This window comes from Phragmites australis, chromosome 4 (genome assembly GCF_958298935.1).
Source record: "Phragmites australis chromosome 4, lpPhrAust1.1, whole genome shotgun sequence".
Taxonomy (NCBI): domain Eukaryota; kingdom Viridiplantae; phylum Streptophyta; class Magnoliopsida; order Poales; family Poaceae; genus Phragmites; species Phragmites australis.
The window spans coordinates 43375304-43388939 of record NC_084924.1 but is presented as its reverse complement, the minus strand read 5'-3'; the positions used below and the strand labels follow the sequence as shown (position 1 = coordinate 43388939).

Sequence of the window (13636 nt, the reverse complement as noted above, 5' to 3'; positions counted from 1 at the left end):
TGCCTCCCTCCTACTGATGCCGCGGCCCACGGGAGCAGCGCATGCAGGCAGCCACCTGCGTGCGTCGGCGCGTCGCCGTCAGGTCGGATCCCCCAGCGACCGGACACATCGTCATCGGAAAGTGCAATCCAGGTCTAGCGCACGGGGTGCTGCAAGAATCCGTTGTTTAATTATTATGACGAGGGCCTTTAATTAAAACTACTGGCAAAAGGCCTTGTGCCCCTTTGCATGCTTGTCCAAGTCAGCAAGCAGCCTTTTGAAAAGGGCAGCTCAGCTCAAGTCAACCTCAGTGGCAGTTTTAATTTCGGGGGCAAAAAAGGAGGAGACCGGCTCCAACAAAAGTCATGGGAATAGATGGATAAATACTCCTGCATATAGGTCCTCTCAATCTCTCATCACTTGCACAAAAGTACAAAAAGGGAATGTCAAGGGCCTAGCTTGTGATGTGACCAATTATCAGTCCACTGGTTACACATTTCTTAAGGGCATCTCTAATGGTTAGAAATAGCTGCTAGGAGTATCTCTTAGCTGAAAGAGCACACTTCTCAATATTGTGATTAGTACGATTTCTTGTATCTCGTAGAGGAGAGCAAGTATTAGTTGTTAAATAGGAGAGATGAAGAACTGGTACTTACAAGTTATCTTAGCATATTTTTGCTCTGTAAGGTATGAAAAATTGTAAACGACATGAGCCACATAAATTTTGAAAAGTATACTCTCTCGGTTAAGAGATAGTAGCATCTATAGACATTAAAAATGTCCTAAGTCAGCATTGTTAATGCACTAGTACACAACAAATGGAAAGGAGAAGAGTATCTATCTATCTAATCTGTCTACACATGCATATGTGTGAGTGTGGGTGAGGTCTTGTTTTTCCTTGGAAAGGCAGGCAGGGAGGCAGGCACTCAGGCAGGTGTCGCTTTGCCCAAGAATCTTGGAGCAAGTGCTCGCACGCCCTTTGAGCTTGCGCCCATTGGCCGTGCAATGGCATGTGACGCACACACGCTGCCAGCGTAGCGGCGTCGCAGCTGCAGTCAACCAACCAGCGGGCAGGCAGAGGAATGGAACGGAGCTGCCGGCGTGCACTGCGTCTGCACGGTTGGTTTGTCTCGTGCTGCCCCGGCGGTCGGCCATGCATGCAATGCAATTATGTGTATGTTTGTTTTATTGAGATGATAAAAATTAATTTGTAGACTGTAAGAAGCTGAGAATTGTATAATCTATATAAATTTATAAAATACAGATTACTGAATTGTTATAATTTAATAGCTTAATTGTTAAAACTAAATTGAACTATCTACATATTTATTTCAGCTTATAGATTATAAGCATAATCTAAACTGAAATAGACTTAAGCTTGCAGAGTTACAACAGAGCCCGCCACGTCCTGCAGCACCAGCAGCTGCATGCCTGTCTTGTAGCAGCAGTGCAGCACCTCACCAACTGTCGTTAACTGACAGCAGCTGGCTGCTTTGGCATGGGAATGTTCCAGTCTTCCAGATGTACAGGCCTACAAACTCCCGGTTCCCAAGGTCATGTGATGATGTGAACGTGCGCGTGTAAGGGATTTGATGACGACATGGAAAGCGTTGTAGTACTACGTACTCCTACCTCACTACTCGTAGTACCCACCGGGAACAGCAGAGAGCTGCAGCAGGACAAGTGAGTATGATAATAATTGATCTCCCATTGGCTGCTGCTTTAACAGATTGCAAACGCCTGCTTCTGATGGGAGTAGCGTGATGCTGTCATGCATGATCTCCTTTCCTTTTTATTATAGGACTTTTTTTTTACTTTGGATAAGAGAGGTACACCGGTTTTTTTTTTATTTTGGAGTCATTATATTCAAAGAGGGTCATGATGATATATATGCATGGCTGAACGAATATTCATTGGTTACTTATTTTGATCCGTGTACTAGTAGCAAGTGTAATGGAAGGGGGGTATGGGTGCTTTTGCTTCTACAATTGCAAGAGAAATGCTCACATCCTAAACTATCTTATTAGCTTAGTTAGAGGAATATTATTGGTCGTATACTCCATGTTTCACATATTCTGCTACACTTATGCTCAATATTCAAAAACCAAGATATGCTTCATGTGCCATGTTGTTGTGTAGCTAGGCTTGTCACGTCTCAATTGTGGCCCTCACAATCGGAGTCATCGTCAATCTATGATCTATATATGCACCTTTTAGGATAGTCACAGGATCGGTTTGAGTTGATATACTGAAACTTCTAAAGATATTCTAATTTTATCCCACTGGTAAAGAGGTGGTACTGATCACTGTATAGCTCTTGATTAAATGCAAGGTAAACTAACTACATGTAGTTGAAAAGTAACATAGGTCATCCCAAAACAACATCCAAACAATGCAATGAGTGGGCGCATGTTTGTTTGGTTGTAGCTTTTGCAAAAGCTGATTTTGGATTTTGGCTTTGAAGAAATTGACTCTCCAAAGCATGGGCTCTTTTGCATCATAGCCTTTTACGATTGTATATTGATGCGGATAAAGTATAACATGTATTAAAGTATGCAATACCTCCAATAACAACCTCATATCGTCATCCATCTAATCCACAAAAGCACCTCTAGCCCATCTTGTGGATTCTAATGGCAAAGGCAGCTTTAGATTATGAGAATCAACTTCCAAAATCAAACTGTTTGTTTCAACTTTGATCCTTGAAAACAAATTTCTGAAACAAACAAATATGGCATAAAGCTAACCTAAACACAAGCGCACATGAGATACCCACAAAAGACAACAATTTACTGATAAGCTTTGCTATCCACCTAAAAAATTTCAAGCTTGAAAGTCACACTTGCTGACCACCAGTCACCACAACTAACATAGCAAAATAGTATACTTGATGTGTGTTGAATGAGTTTCATATTATCTACCTATACTCTTGTAAAATAAATGAGTTATGATAGATCTGAACGATCTTCATCATATATCTTACACGATTAAACGGTCCACAATCAAAGTTGGTACTTGTCTCATCCCTTCTTCTATAATATGGGAAGTCACGATCAATTAACTGATCAACAATCAACCTATTTCCCATGTGTCGTCCTTAATCATCCTCCTTGATTGCAGTGTGCTCTCTTTCTTTATGTCACTCTATTTCTAAAACTTCAAAATAAACTATTACCACATAATTAAAGGCTAAGGCCAATCAACGGTGTGCCATTTCCTTCCTCTCTTTCAAAACTACACAATATCTTCAACAATTATGCTCTTTTTCCTTCTCTTGGTCTATTTCCAAATTCGACCATAGTCTTTGGTCCCTACTACCGCCTATATGGATCGACATACAACAACCTCAACTAGAGTCACGTGTCATCTCTGCGAACGAGCGTCGACTACCTCCACTCATCTGCTCGTACCCACCTCACAATGCTGTCCACTTTCATTGAACATGACGATCATCTCCTTAATACCATGCATCTCTGCGTCGCACAGCATCCTGAGTTTTATCATCATGTATGCAAATCCGTCTTTTATTATACTGTATTCTTTTACTTATTTGAATTGCTATATTCTAAATTGATTTTACGTGTGTAAAAACATGTGTACAATTACTAGTGTTGTCAAATTAATAACTCGATACACCTATTTACTCGGCCATAATCTTAAAACCTACTTAGTACTTTCACTTATGATAGAGCGATTCCATTAGATATGATATATATGAGATGAGACATCTGCATGACTATATTAAAATTCCGGCTTAACATTACCCATATACGGTCAGTAAAAACTCGTGTTTCACCACCGAACAACCTCTCTCTTTAAAGTAAAAACCAACTAAACCACATTTACTCACCAGTAATCACTTCTCCAGCGGATTGGCATCTCCAGGCTCTCGTTCCCTTTCCTACCCCATCCCCCCGTCCCTTTCGTCCCCTAACGGCGTCACCCCTCCCTCCCGATCCGACGGCCCGCGCCCCCACCGACCGCGAATCAACGGTCCGGGTCTCCCTCCACCGGCTCAACCCGACCGGCCCCACGAGCCGAACCGGACCGGGGGCGCCTTCGTTGAAAACCTCGCAGGGCCAGTACGCCACGCTTTATCTCGCACACCCCTCCGCGAGCTGCAACTCTCTCTCCTCGCTCCTCGCTCGCTTGCGCTGTCGCTCTCTCACCTCTCTCGCTCGCGCTCCGGAGCTCGAGACCCTCGTCATTCCGCCGCAGGAAACCCTAACCCTAGCTCCAGCACCGCCGCGGAAGGCTGCTGCAGCGCCGGGCTCGCGCCGCGCTGCCGATCCCGATCCGACGCCATCGCGCCACGCCGCGCCGCGTCGATCGAGGTAGGTCTCGCTCGATTCGGGCCGGAATTCGCGGGGTCTCTCCCCGGGCGCGCTTTTACTGGGGGTGAATCGGGCGGGCGGGGGCACATGGGGAGGGTTCGTGCCGTGATAGGGGTTGGGGATTTTTTTGGGGGGAAATCCTTCGGGCCTTTTCCGTGGGATCTGTGTGGGTGGGGAAATTGGGAGCTCAGTGCTGCTCGATCTCGCGATGTTTTTGTTGCGGGAGCTCAACCGGATGCTAAATTTTAAGTTTTTGGTGGATAATTTATGTCGGATGGAAAGGGGTTTGGTGGATTCAAAATTGGGGTTCAGTTCACCCGAGCTCAGGTTCTCTCTAAAGGCGGCTCATGAAGCGTTGAATCTTGTAGTTTGAGCTGCTCCTTGATACGTGCTCCGGGATTTAGGCGTCTCCAAGTGGGGGGAGAAGCGTGGGGATTTAGGGATGCCTCTGCAGACGCGGCAAGCTTTGTTCCTGTTTTCCCCTCTTTTTTCATGGACCTCCTTTTTCCACGGCTCCTTTGAGCTTCAAGCTCTAATATTGTTTGGTCAAGTGGATGCGGCAGCGTTCAAGCTGCTTCATTGATGTTTCTTCCGCATCTTCAAAGCTTTAGAAAGCTGCATACCGTGTTTATGGGGGCAAAAGGCTGGATCTTTGGCCTTAGCAAGTATATGGAGGGATGTTTCTGCTACTATCCACAATTTGTAGCTACACTCTCTCTTCTAGTTGCATGATTTTGTGCCCTAAGGGGAATGAGGTCTGTGTCTTGAGCTCTACAGCTTGTTGTCAAGTAGTCCAATGAGGTTGGTGTTTTATCTGTGTAGTTTCCCTTTGTGAACCCTCTGATGTAGTTGTTGTGCTGCACGAGTTTCCATTCTTTGCTTGGGGTCATAGGGGTGGTTTTGTGTGGTATTTGCTTGCTTATTCAGCTTCCCAGTGTTTTGTGAGGCGAGAGATGTCTTTTACTAATGCTAGTCGGGAAATAATATAGATTTTACTGTGCTTTTGTCACTATTGTCTCTCTTAAGCCTGTTCCTGTCAAATTATGGCTACCAGTCAAGACGAGGAGCTTTAGGATATTCGAGTACTTGTTCGTGAGCTGCATGAAGCTCCTGTTTCTTTATCTCTTGTGATTGCAATAACTTCCTTCAATTGTCATGCGCATGAAATTTAAATGACATCTTCAATTATAATCAACATGTTTTTAAATGTCAAAATGCAAGCTCGTTATTCAAATGGAGTTGTATCACTGCATATTTTTCATGACTGTTCTTGTCTGACCCGTGTGCACCCTTGTGCGCCCACATCGAATCTCTCCTTGTTGTATTTATCAACTATGCTTCTATCTTCGAAGCAAGAGGAGATTAATTTTGCTGTTGATTGTAGGTCTGGAAACGTGAATTGTTTATCTTCATGATCATCTTATGGCATTTCGTTTGAATAAATCCCTAAAGTGTACTGTCAAAAGTGGGAACATGTATTGTAGATGATGCGTTCTGCCATTACTTTGCATGCTTTTTTTGCTCGCGGATTTCCTTGGTACACTAAGTTTTGCCTGCTTGCGTACCCCTTGTGGCATACTCCTAAATGAGGAGAAATTTTATGCAACCAGGATATGGCTTGTTTCTTTGTTCTTTGCATGATCAACAATGATCTGATGTAATGATTCTTCAACATTTGCAGTCTGTGGAGGAATAGAAGACAGGACTTTGGATATCTTGCAGCTTAAATTTAGTGATACCAGCATAGAAGCAAACGGTAGTGAAAGCTGCTTGAAGTTTTATATGATATGAAAGTTTGGGATTTATCCACTGCAAGCCGGCCACTCTTTCACGGGCATTAAACCCATAGGGGCACTCCAGGAATGTCACAGTTTCACCCAACACAGCATGCGGGTGATAATGATTTTCAGATGTGGCAACAGCAAATGATGTACAAACAATTGCAGGAGTTTCAAAGACAGCAACAACTACAGCAGCCTGATCATGGAGTCAGGATGCAGCCCACTTTTGGACAGTTTCATACTCCTGCAAAACCATTGCCTGCTGATCAATTCTCAACAATGTCAAACAATGAGGGCACAAGTTCTGCATGGCCACATAATTTTGCTAGTGGTGACCCAAGTTTGACGAGCAACTCTCAAATGTTGAATAACGGTAGCACAAATTGGGATCAGTTTGTTGGTGCTCCTGGTATGGGAAATTTCATGAATGGTTCAATGCTTACGAATACTCAGAGCCAATCCATGAGACCAATGGGGTTAGCTACCCACCAAGTAGACCAATCTTTTTTTCCAATGCATGCTACCAGCAGCAGAGGGTCTGGAAACCAGTATTCCCAGTTTTTAGGGATTCCTGCTGATTCCCAGAGTGCAATGACAAGGGGAGGTCAAGATCAGTCTGAAAAGACATCCAGACCATTCAACTCTTCAATGAATGAACATGGTCTTCATCTGCAAGGTGCCTCCAGTTTGATGCAGAATTTTCGTGGAAAAGGGGGTTTCTTAAATAATAGTCCGATGCAAAGTCAAGGTGATAATATCAAGGCAGGCAGCCCTGTTACGATGAATCATCCACAACTTGGTTTTCAAGTCCAAGATTTTCATGGTAGGCCAAACCAAGTTGATTTTCAAGAGGGCGTGCAAGATAAATCATCAGTGCAGGTAGGGCCAGCAAGTGGTAGGGCTAGCCTTGACCCTACCGAGGAGAAAATTTTATTTGGGAATGATGAGGATAGCAACTGGGGAGCCTTGTTAAGGGGTGAAAATGATCATGGTAATTCTTTGGACAATGATAATCTTGGTGGTGCTTACTCTTCTCTACAGAGTGGGAGCTGGAGTGCCCTTATGCAGGAAGCTCTGCAGTCTACAACTAGTGAAAATAGTCCCAAGGAAGAGTGGAGTGGCTTGAGTTTCCAAAAATCAGAGCAAATAATTGCTAATAATTTAAGTTTATCAGGTCGCGACGAGAATAAGCTTGCTACATTAAGTGGTACAAACCTAGAAAATGCACGTCATTCGCCAGCATCCAGCTATGCTGACGGAACAATGCATAACCCAAATCTTGCCAGTTTTCAGCATGCCATAAGAACTTCCTACGAGCGAAGGGACCAAATGCCTCACGAATCTCCTAGTGCTACTGTCAACAATCATCAGTCAACTTCAGAAGTCAACAATGAATACTTTCAACAGGGCTTAAAGCAAAATCAATCTGATGGGAGACAAGAACAGGTGCACTTAGCAAATGGATTGTGGGCACATCAGAAATTTGAACTGCTAAGAAATAACTCACACTCAACTGGTGCACATGCTACACCACCAAGTACACATGGATTTTGGATGTCACAACAAAATGCAGCTGATCACAGTATCAACAGACAGTCCAGTAATAACCAAAATAACTGGAAAGCCAACAATGCACCTGCACAAGACATAAATAATACCCCAAATGTCTTTAATAGCAATGAGAACTCTTGGAAGTCAAGTGGAGGTAATGCAAATTCAGTCCAGAGGCTTCAGCAAATGAAATCTGATACAGGCACTGCACAAATGCCAAATGAAAAGTCTGATGGTAAAAATATGAGCATGATGGGCTCAAGCATGCCAATGCTGGCTCAGGATAATTATCAGATGATCACTGGTGGGAGTGGTGAACAAGTGGGAATGAACCGTAATATGGGTCATAGGGTTCAAGAAAACTCTGAGTCACCAGGAAAAAGTGCAGACCAAAGACCAGGCGACTGCAACCAGGAATATCTAAATGCAACCCTAAACGAAAGACAAGTACACCTTTTAAACCATGGACAACATATGACAAGTGATTCTGCTGCCAGGAGGCATTCTGTCTTTGCTGGAAAGGAATCCCAGAATTTAGGCCAGTCTGGTCAGCAAGCAATGGGATCTTACATGTTGCATAATCGTGCTGCGGGGAGCTCAGGAATGAACATAGGGCATTCTCCTGGCAATTCAGTGTCCAATAGCCTGTTTCCACCTCAGTCACATCAGATGCGGAATAACCTGCAGCATCATTTTGGCACCAACACCCATGTTTCCAGTAATATACCTTCAATAAATGAGGTATGTCTGCCGACTTCATCTCCATGATGAAGAGGGTTGATTTTTTTGTTGATACACTTCTGTACCTCCTTTTTTCCTACCCTGTTTGTGATTTCAATCTGATTCATGAGGCAATTCCCTTTTTTTTTTTTATCGGAATTCCCTTATTTCTAGAAAATGCTGATGGGACAAGAGCAACTTCAATCTCGGCATGGTCTCCCTAACAGCTCAAGTGGATTACCTTTTGGAGGATCTGATGCTGGTCTGTCTCAGAATAGAGCAGCAGTTCAAAACAGGTACTCCCAACTTTTTTAACTCAAACCAGGTCATTCCTGAATAAGTTTTCAACATCTCACTTGGGATGTTTGAAGTTTCAATTCCTGCTTCATTTATTCAGTGTGTTCCTGCATGGCTGCATTTGTTTATTTATTTTTATCAAAATGAAACAACTTGTGGTAATAGGCTTTTTTGACACCCATTAGTACTAAGTTAACCCAAATGTCTGCAGCACTGTTGCCTTGTGCGTTACCTCTTGCAGTATAGTAAACCAGCAGTCCATAGTCTTTCTGGATGTACAAAGTGAGAGTACTCGTTTGAATTGCATTCTACTGAAATGTTTTGCAGTATTCAGTAACATTGTTGTTCCATGAGAATTCTTTTTTGGCATGATTATTTCATCCAGCATTCTTTTCTGTAGCCATAGCATGCTTGAATTTGTTCACAAGGAGCCTGATAAAAATATGTTTTCTGTAGTCAGCATATGCTTCAGCTTCTTCATAAGGTGGACAACTCAAGAAATACTAATGCTGCTGCTGACATGCCCAGCAATTCTCTCAGTATTGTTTCTGCCCAGCAACATCTTAACCATCCTTCTTTGCAAGGATTTGGATTGAGATTAGCGCCACCATCCCAACGGCAATCAACTTCGGGCCATTTATGGTCTAGTCAGACTAATGTTGATGGCAAGCAACCTGACCACTCAGCACAGGAGGATGACAGGACACATCTAGCTTCCACGATTGGCCAGTCTTTGACGTCTCCCCATCCAAACTCACAATCCTCACCATTTCACACTTCAGAAACAGATAGTACTGGACAGCCAATTGGACGTTTCCCCCAGCTAAGTTCAGGCCAGCAATATCCTGCGGCAGAGGCAAGATCTAGTCATGTACCCATGCTGCAACAGCCTCAGCAAGGCAGCTCCGCAACGGTATTCAAGAATGTCTGGACAAACATATCAGCACAGCGTCTAGCTGGTATACAAGCTAACAAGATTACACCCAACATCCTCCAGTCTATGATGTTTCCAAATAATGCTGCAGCTTCCAACTTATGGACCTCTCAGAAGACAGATGATCGAGGGCAGAAAGCAGCAACTCCACCTGATGTAGCGACAAGCTCAGCGAACTCACAGAATCAAGATACAAAACAAGCTGTGGACAGTGATGCAGGGTTAGCCTCTTCTCAGAAGGCAAACTTTGAGTCGACAGGAACTACTGTATCCGGAGGGAATGAATCCTTGCAGAAGCCTTCTTCAGATGGGAATTTGGCCAACCCTGTTTCATCCTTTGCACAGTTGCGTCAGCAAGGTATCATGAGTGCTAAACAAGGGGAGAACCCAGAAGCTAACTTTCAGGCAATGAATGCTTCCCACAATACTGCTAATAGTGGCGGTGGCATTGTGTTACATGGAAACCCAGCACCCTCAAATATTCAGCAGCAAAATTACTCTCTTCTGCATCAAATGCACGCCATGAGTCATACAGATATTGATCCAGGCAATGCAGTTGGAAAGACGATAAAATCTGAGATTGGTTCTGATGCTTCACCGATTGACTGGAAGGCTGGTCAGATGTTTGCACATGTAGCCAATAACTCAATCAAGTCATCCACGGGTAACATTGGAAGCCCTGGTGTCCCAGGGCCATCCCCCTCAGACATGAAAATGCTGAGCTTTGCTTCAAGGAGTGAAGAGAGAAATCCTAGCATACCTTCTCAGCTTCCTTCTGGAGAGCATCCATCTCATGGTATGGTTACTGCACAGAATGATCATCAAAATCAAGTTCAGCCTATCGGCACAAGTGCAGCATTAAATTCTGTTGAAAGAACTGAGATAACAAGGATAAACCCTCAAATGGCACCTTCTTGGTTTGGACATTATGGAAACTACAGAAATGGTCAGAATGTTGCTATGCTCAACGCACAGAAAGCCACAACTTTGCCATACAATTTTCCCAAAGCTTCTTGGAACATCAACAATAACTCTGCTGAACATAGAGTTGAATCTGGCCAATCCGTTGGGCCTGGGCAATATCTCCCATCAACGAAAATGGAAGCTTTGGTTCCTTCGAATGTAAAAGCAACTTCCATGATGAGAAGGCCTAAGAAGCGTAAATCTACAGAGTATGTGCTTGTTTCTTGGCATAAAATAATTGAAAGCCCACAAAAGTTGAGAAACATCAGGTAAACATTCTATTTTTGCGGTGCTGCAGTTTCCAATAATGTTGCAGCGTATTACCTGTTACCACTAGTTCCTATGACTTTCAGTTGTCTCTATTTCTGGAATTGTTTTAATTTATATGGTTTTGATATTGCTTACAAACATGAAAACCTTCACTTTATTCGCAGCACATCCGAGATGGACTGGGCTTGGGCAGCTAATAGATTAATCGAGAAGGTTAGTACAACTTCACTGTTTCAGCTATTTCAGGTCTCGTTCAAAGAGTTCAAACTTGATGCCAAACTAAAATTTTGAAACAGGACGAGGCAGAAACTCTAGATGATGCTCCTCTAAATTATTTACCGCGGAAAAGGTTGATTTTGACCACCCAGTTGATTCAGCAACTTCTCCCTGCTATACCAGCAACTGTTCTCAGAGCACAAGCTGTATCAGCTTATGAAAGCACAGCATATACTCTATCTATGTTGACACTAAGGGACGCATGCAACATGGCATCATCCTCATTGTATAACTCCTGCTCTCATGTGGATGATGAAAACAAGTAAGTTTCTCTTAAGTAATTAATTCTTGTTATGTGCTTTTCCCTTTTCTATTACAAGCATGGAGTGTGTTTAAATGCTCATTTATCTGATTTTACTCTATTGTTGACTAGCCCATCTGAACAAACAACAAGTGCCAAGAAAATGGAAAACAAATTGTCAAAGGCTGTGGAAGTCTTTGTTGGAAGAATCCGGAAAATGGAAAATGACTTTATAAGGTATGAAGAGCCTACCCTGCTTCATATTGGTGTTTTATTCTTTATCTTTCGCCTTAGCTTTACTGCTATTGATGCATTTATGTTTAAAAAGCCTGTAATGATACATCCTTTGTTGCTAAAAAAAGGGGTGCATGGAATTTCAGGCAGCACTAGTTGTACAATGTGTGAGACCTTGAAAAATGACAAGTCCAAGGATAACTTATTTAGAATGAAGTAATGTTTATGGGAAGATAACAGGTGCAATCACCCTGTAGAATGCATTCATGTATTATATTTTCTCAGCTTACTGTGTCTATATTTACAATTTCAAGTTCAAATTCATTTTATGTGAATAGTAACAAAACTGAGGAGTTCGGACAAATGATAAAACAAAAGGAAAAAAAAAGGAAAAATGTTACTGCACGCAACAATTTTTCTGACACATTTGGAGCTTCAACCTGACATTTCCAAGGGTGCTACAACATCATTTTCCCCCAGAATTTTATTGTTATTTTAGCGCACAAAACAAAAATTAATGCGTAATTGCACCTCAAAAATGTGATTGCATTGATATGTTGCCTATATGCTTTGGGGATGACTAGTACAAATATTTGAAGTTTTAACAAAGAACACATTTTGGATTTTCTCCCCACTTCCATCTGTAGGGTGAGCACTGGTACAATAGCAAGCTAACATTGTCAACCATATATTTTTCCTTACCTTTCTTAGGATTATTTATCCACAGTTTCATTTGTTGCACAATAAACTAATTAGCATTTAGCATCACTTAATTATGTATGCAGATGTAAATCACACTGAATTTCTTAATCTCGATAGCATTTTGTGATCTTTATTTTCACTTGAGTACTTGATACTCATTCCCAACCTGCTTTTCCTTAGGATATATCAGCTATTACACCCTGAGCCCCTAGGATGATGTCTAGATCAGTTTCATGTTGATATGTCGATATTTAGCTTGGTTCATTAAATACTATTTTCATCGACTCCATCCTGCCTCTTGTTGCAGCTTGAACAAGAGGGCTTCGATGCTAGATGTGCAACTGGAGTGCCAAGATTTGGAGAGAATTTCTATTGTAAATCGTTTGGGAAGATTCCATGGCCGGAACCATGCAGCAGCAGTTGAGGGGTCATCAGCTTCAGAAATGATTCCTCGGAGAATTTTTCCTGAAAGACATGTCATGTCTTTTGCAGTGCCCGGAAATCTTCCTGAAGGGGCGTACTGTTTGTCGCTCTAGTGAACTGATTTCGTCCATTGTTTTCCAGCTGCTCATCACCTTGGGTTGCACCCTTCGATTGCCAATGCTCCTTATTCCCATGCAAAGCATGGCCTTTTATACAGAACAGTCATATTATCAAGGGGTAGTTTGAGAACCACAATACGACGAAGATGCCAAGGGATGCGTTCCAGCTGATCAACTCAGTGCTGGCTGCTGTTATTTGCCCCTTATATCGAGTATAGGTCCCTGTATATTGTGGAAAGTTAAGGGAAAAATGTGGATCCCCCATCATTTTTCTGATGAATTGAAGAGTAATTAGCTTCAGAATTTGTTAGAAGTCGATGCTTACTAGCTTAGTGCATCTAGCGAACTTCTTCGCTATTTGTCATATTTCTATCCATGATGATGGAGTATTGGCAGGTTAGAGTGGGAAATAATAATGTGAACATTTTTTTCTCTGTTTTTTTTTTTGTTCCTTTAGGATGGGATGCAAATTGGCTAGTGTGTCCAGTCTAACTGATCACCCTTGTTAGTCAGCAGGTACTAGTATTATGTAGTGCTGAAAGCATTCATGGAACCAGTGGCGGGTAAAGTGCTTGGAGATTCCTGTAATGTCTGTACCCGTGATGTTTAAACGCTAACGGGTTCTTGTAAATTTAAAATGCCAATATTGCTGAGGTAATATTTTACTTCTTGTATTGTGTTTCATGTCTCCATGAACTGTCGGGATGCTCATCATTCTGAAGCTGTTACGAAAGAGCTGAAGTCGATCATGAAAAGATCTCTGCAGGTCTGATAATGTCTCGTTTCGAAAGCATTGTGAAAGTTACCCATTC

The 13636-nt window shown here is 42.5% G+C and overlaps 1 protein-coding gene across 1 annotated transcript; it reads left to right on the top strand.

Moving 5' to 3' along the window:
* Window positions 1-4064: 4064 nt before the first annotated feature.
* Window positions 4065-13492, top strand: LOC133916655 (uncharacterized). The gene is made up of 8 exons (XM_062360426.1): window positions 4065-4313; window positions 5995-8386; window positions 8540-8661; window positions 9119-10828; window positions 10994-11042; window positions 11126-11367; window positions 11479-11583; window positions 12590-13492. The coding sequence occupies exons 2-8, from the start codon at window positions 6176-6178 to the stop codon at window positions 12816-12818; spliced, it is 4668 nt and encodes a 1555-aa protein (XP_062216410.1). The 5' UTR covers window positions 4065-4313; window positions 5995-6175; the 3' UTR covers window positions 12819-13492.
* The last annotated feature ends 144 nt before the right edge of the window (window positions 13493-13636 follow it).

Excerpts from the sequence above, each read along its gene's own strand:
- LOC133916655 (XM_062360426.1), top strand. The coding sequence starts at position 6,176 with ATGTCACAGTTTCACCCAACACAGCATGCGGGTGATAATGATTTTCAG. Across the intron at positions 11,043-11,125 it reads CTAATAGATTAATCGAGAAG|GACGAGGCAGAAACTCTAGA; the intron begins GTTAGTACAACT and ends ATTTTGAAACAG. Across the intron at positions 11,584-12,589 it reads ATGGAAAATGACTTTATAAG|CTTGAACAAGAGGGCTTCGA; the intron begins GTATGAAGAGCC and ends CTCTTGTTGCAG.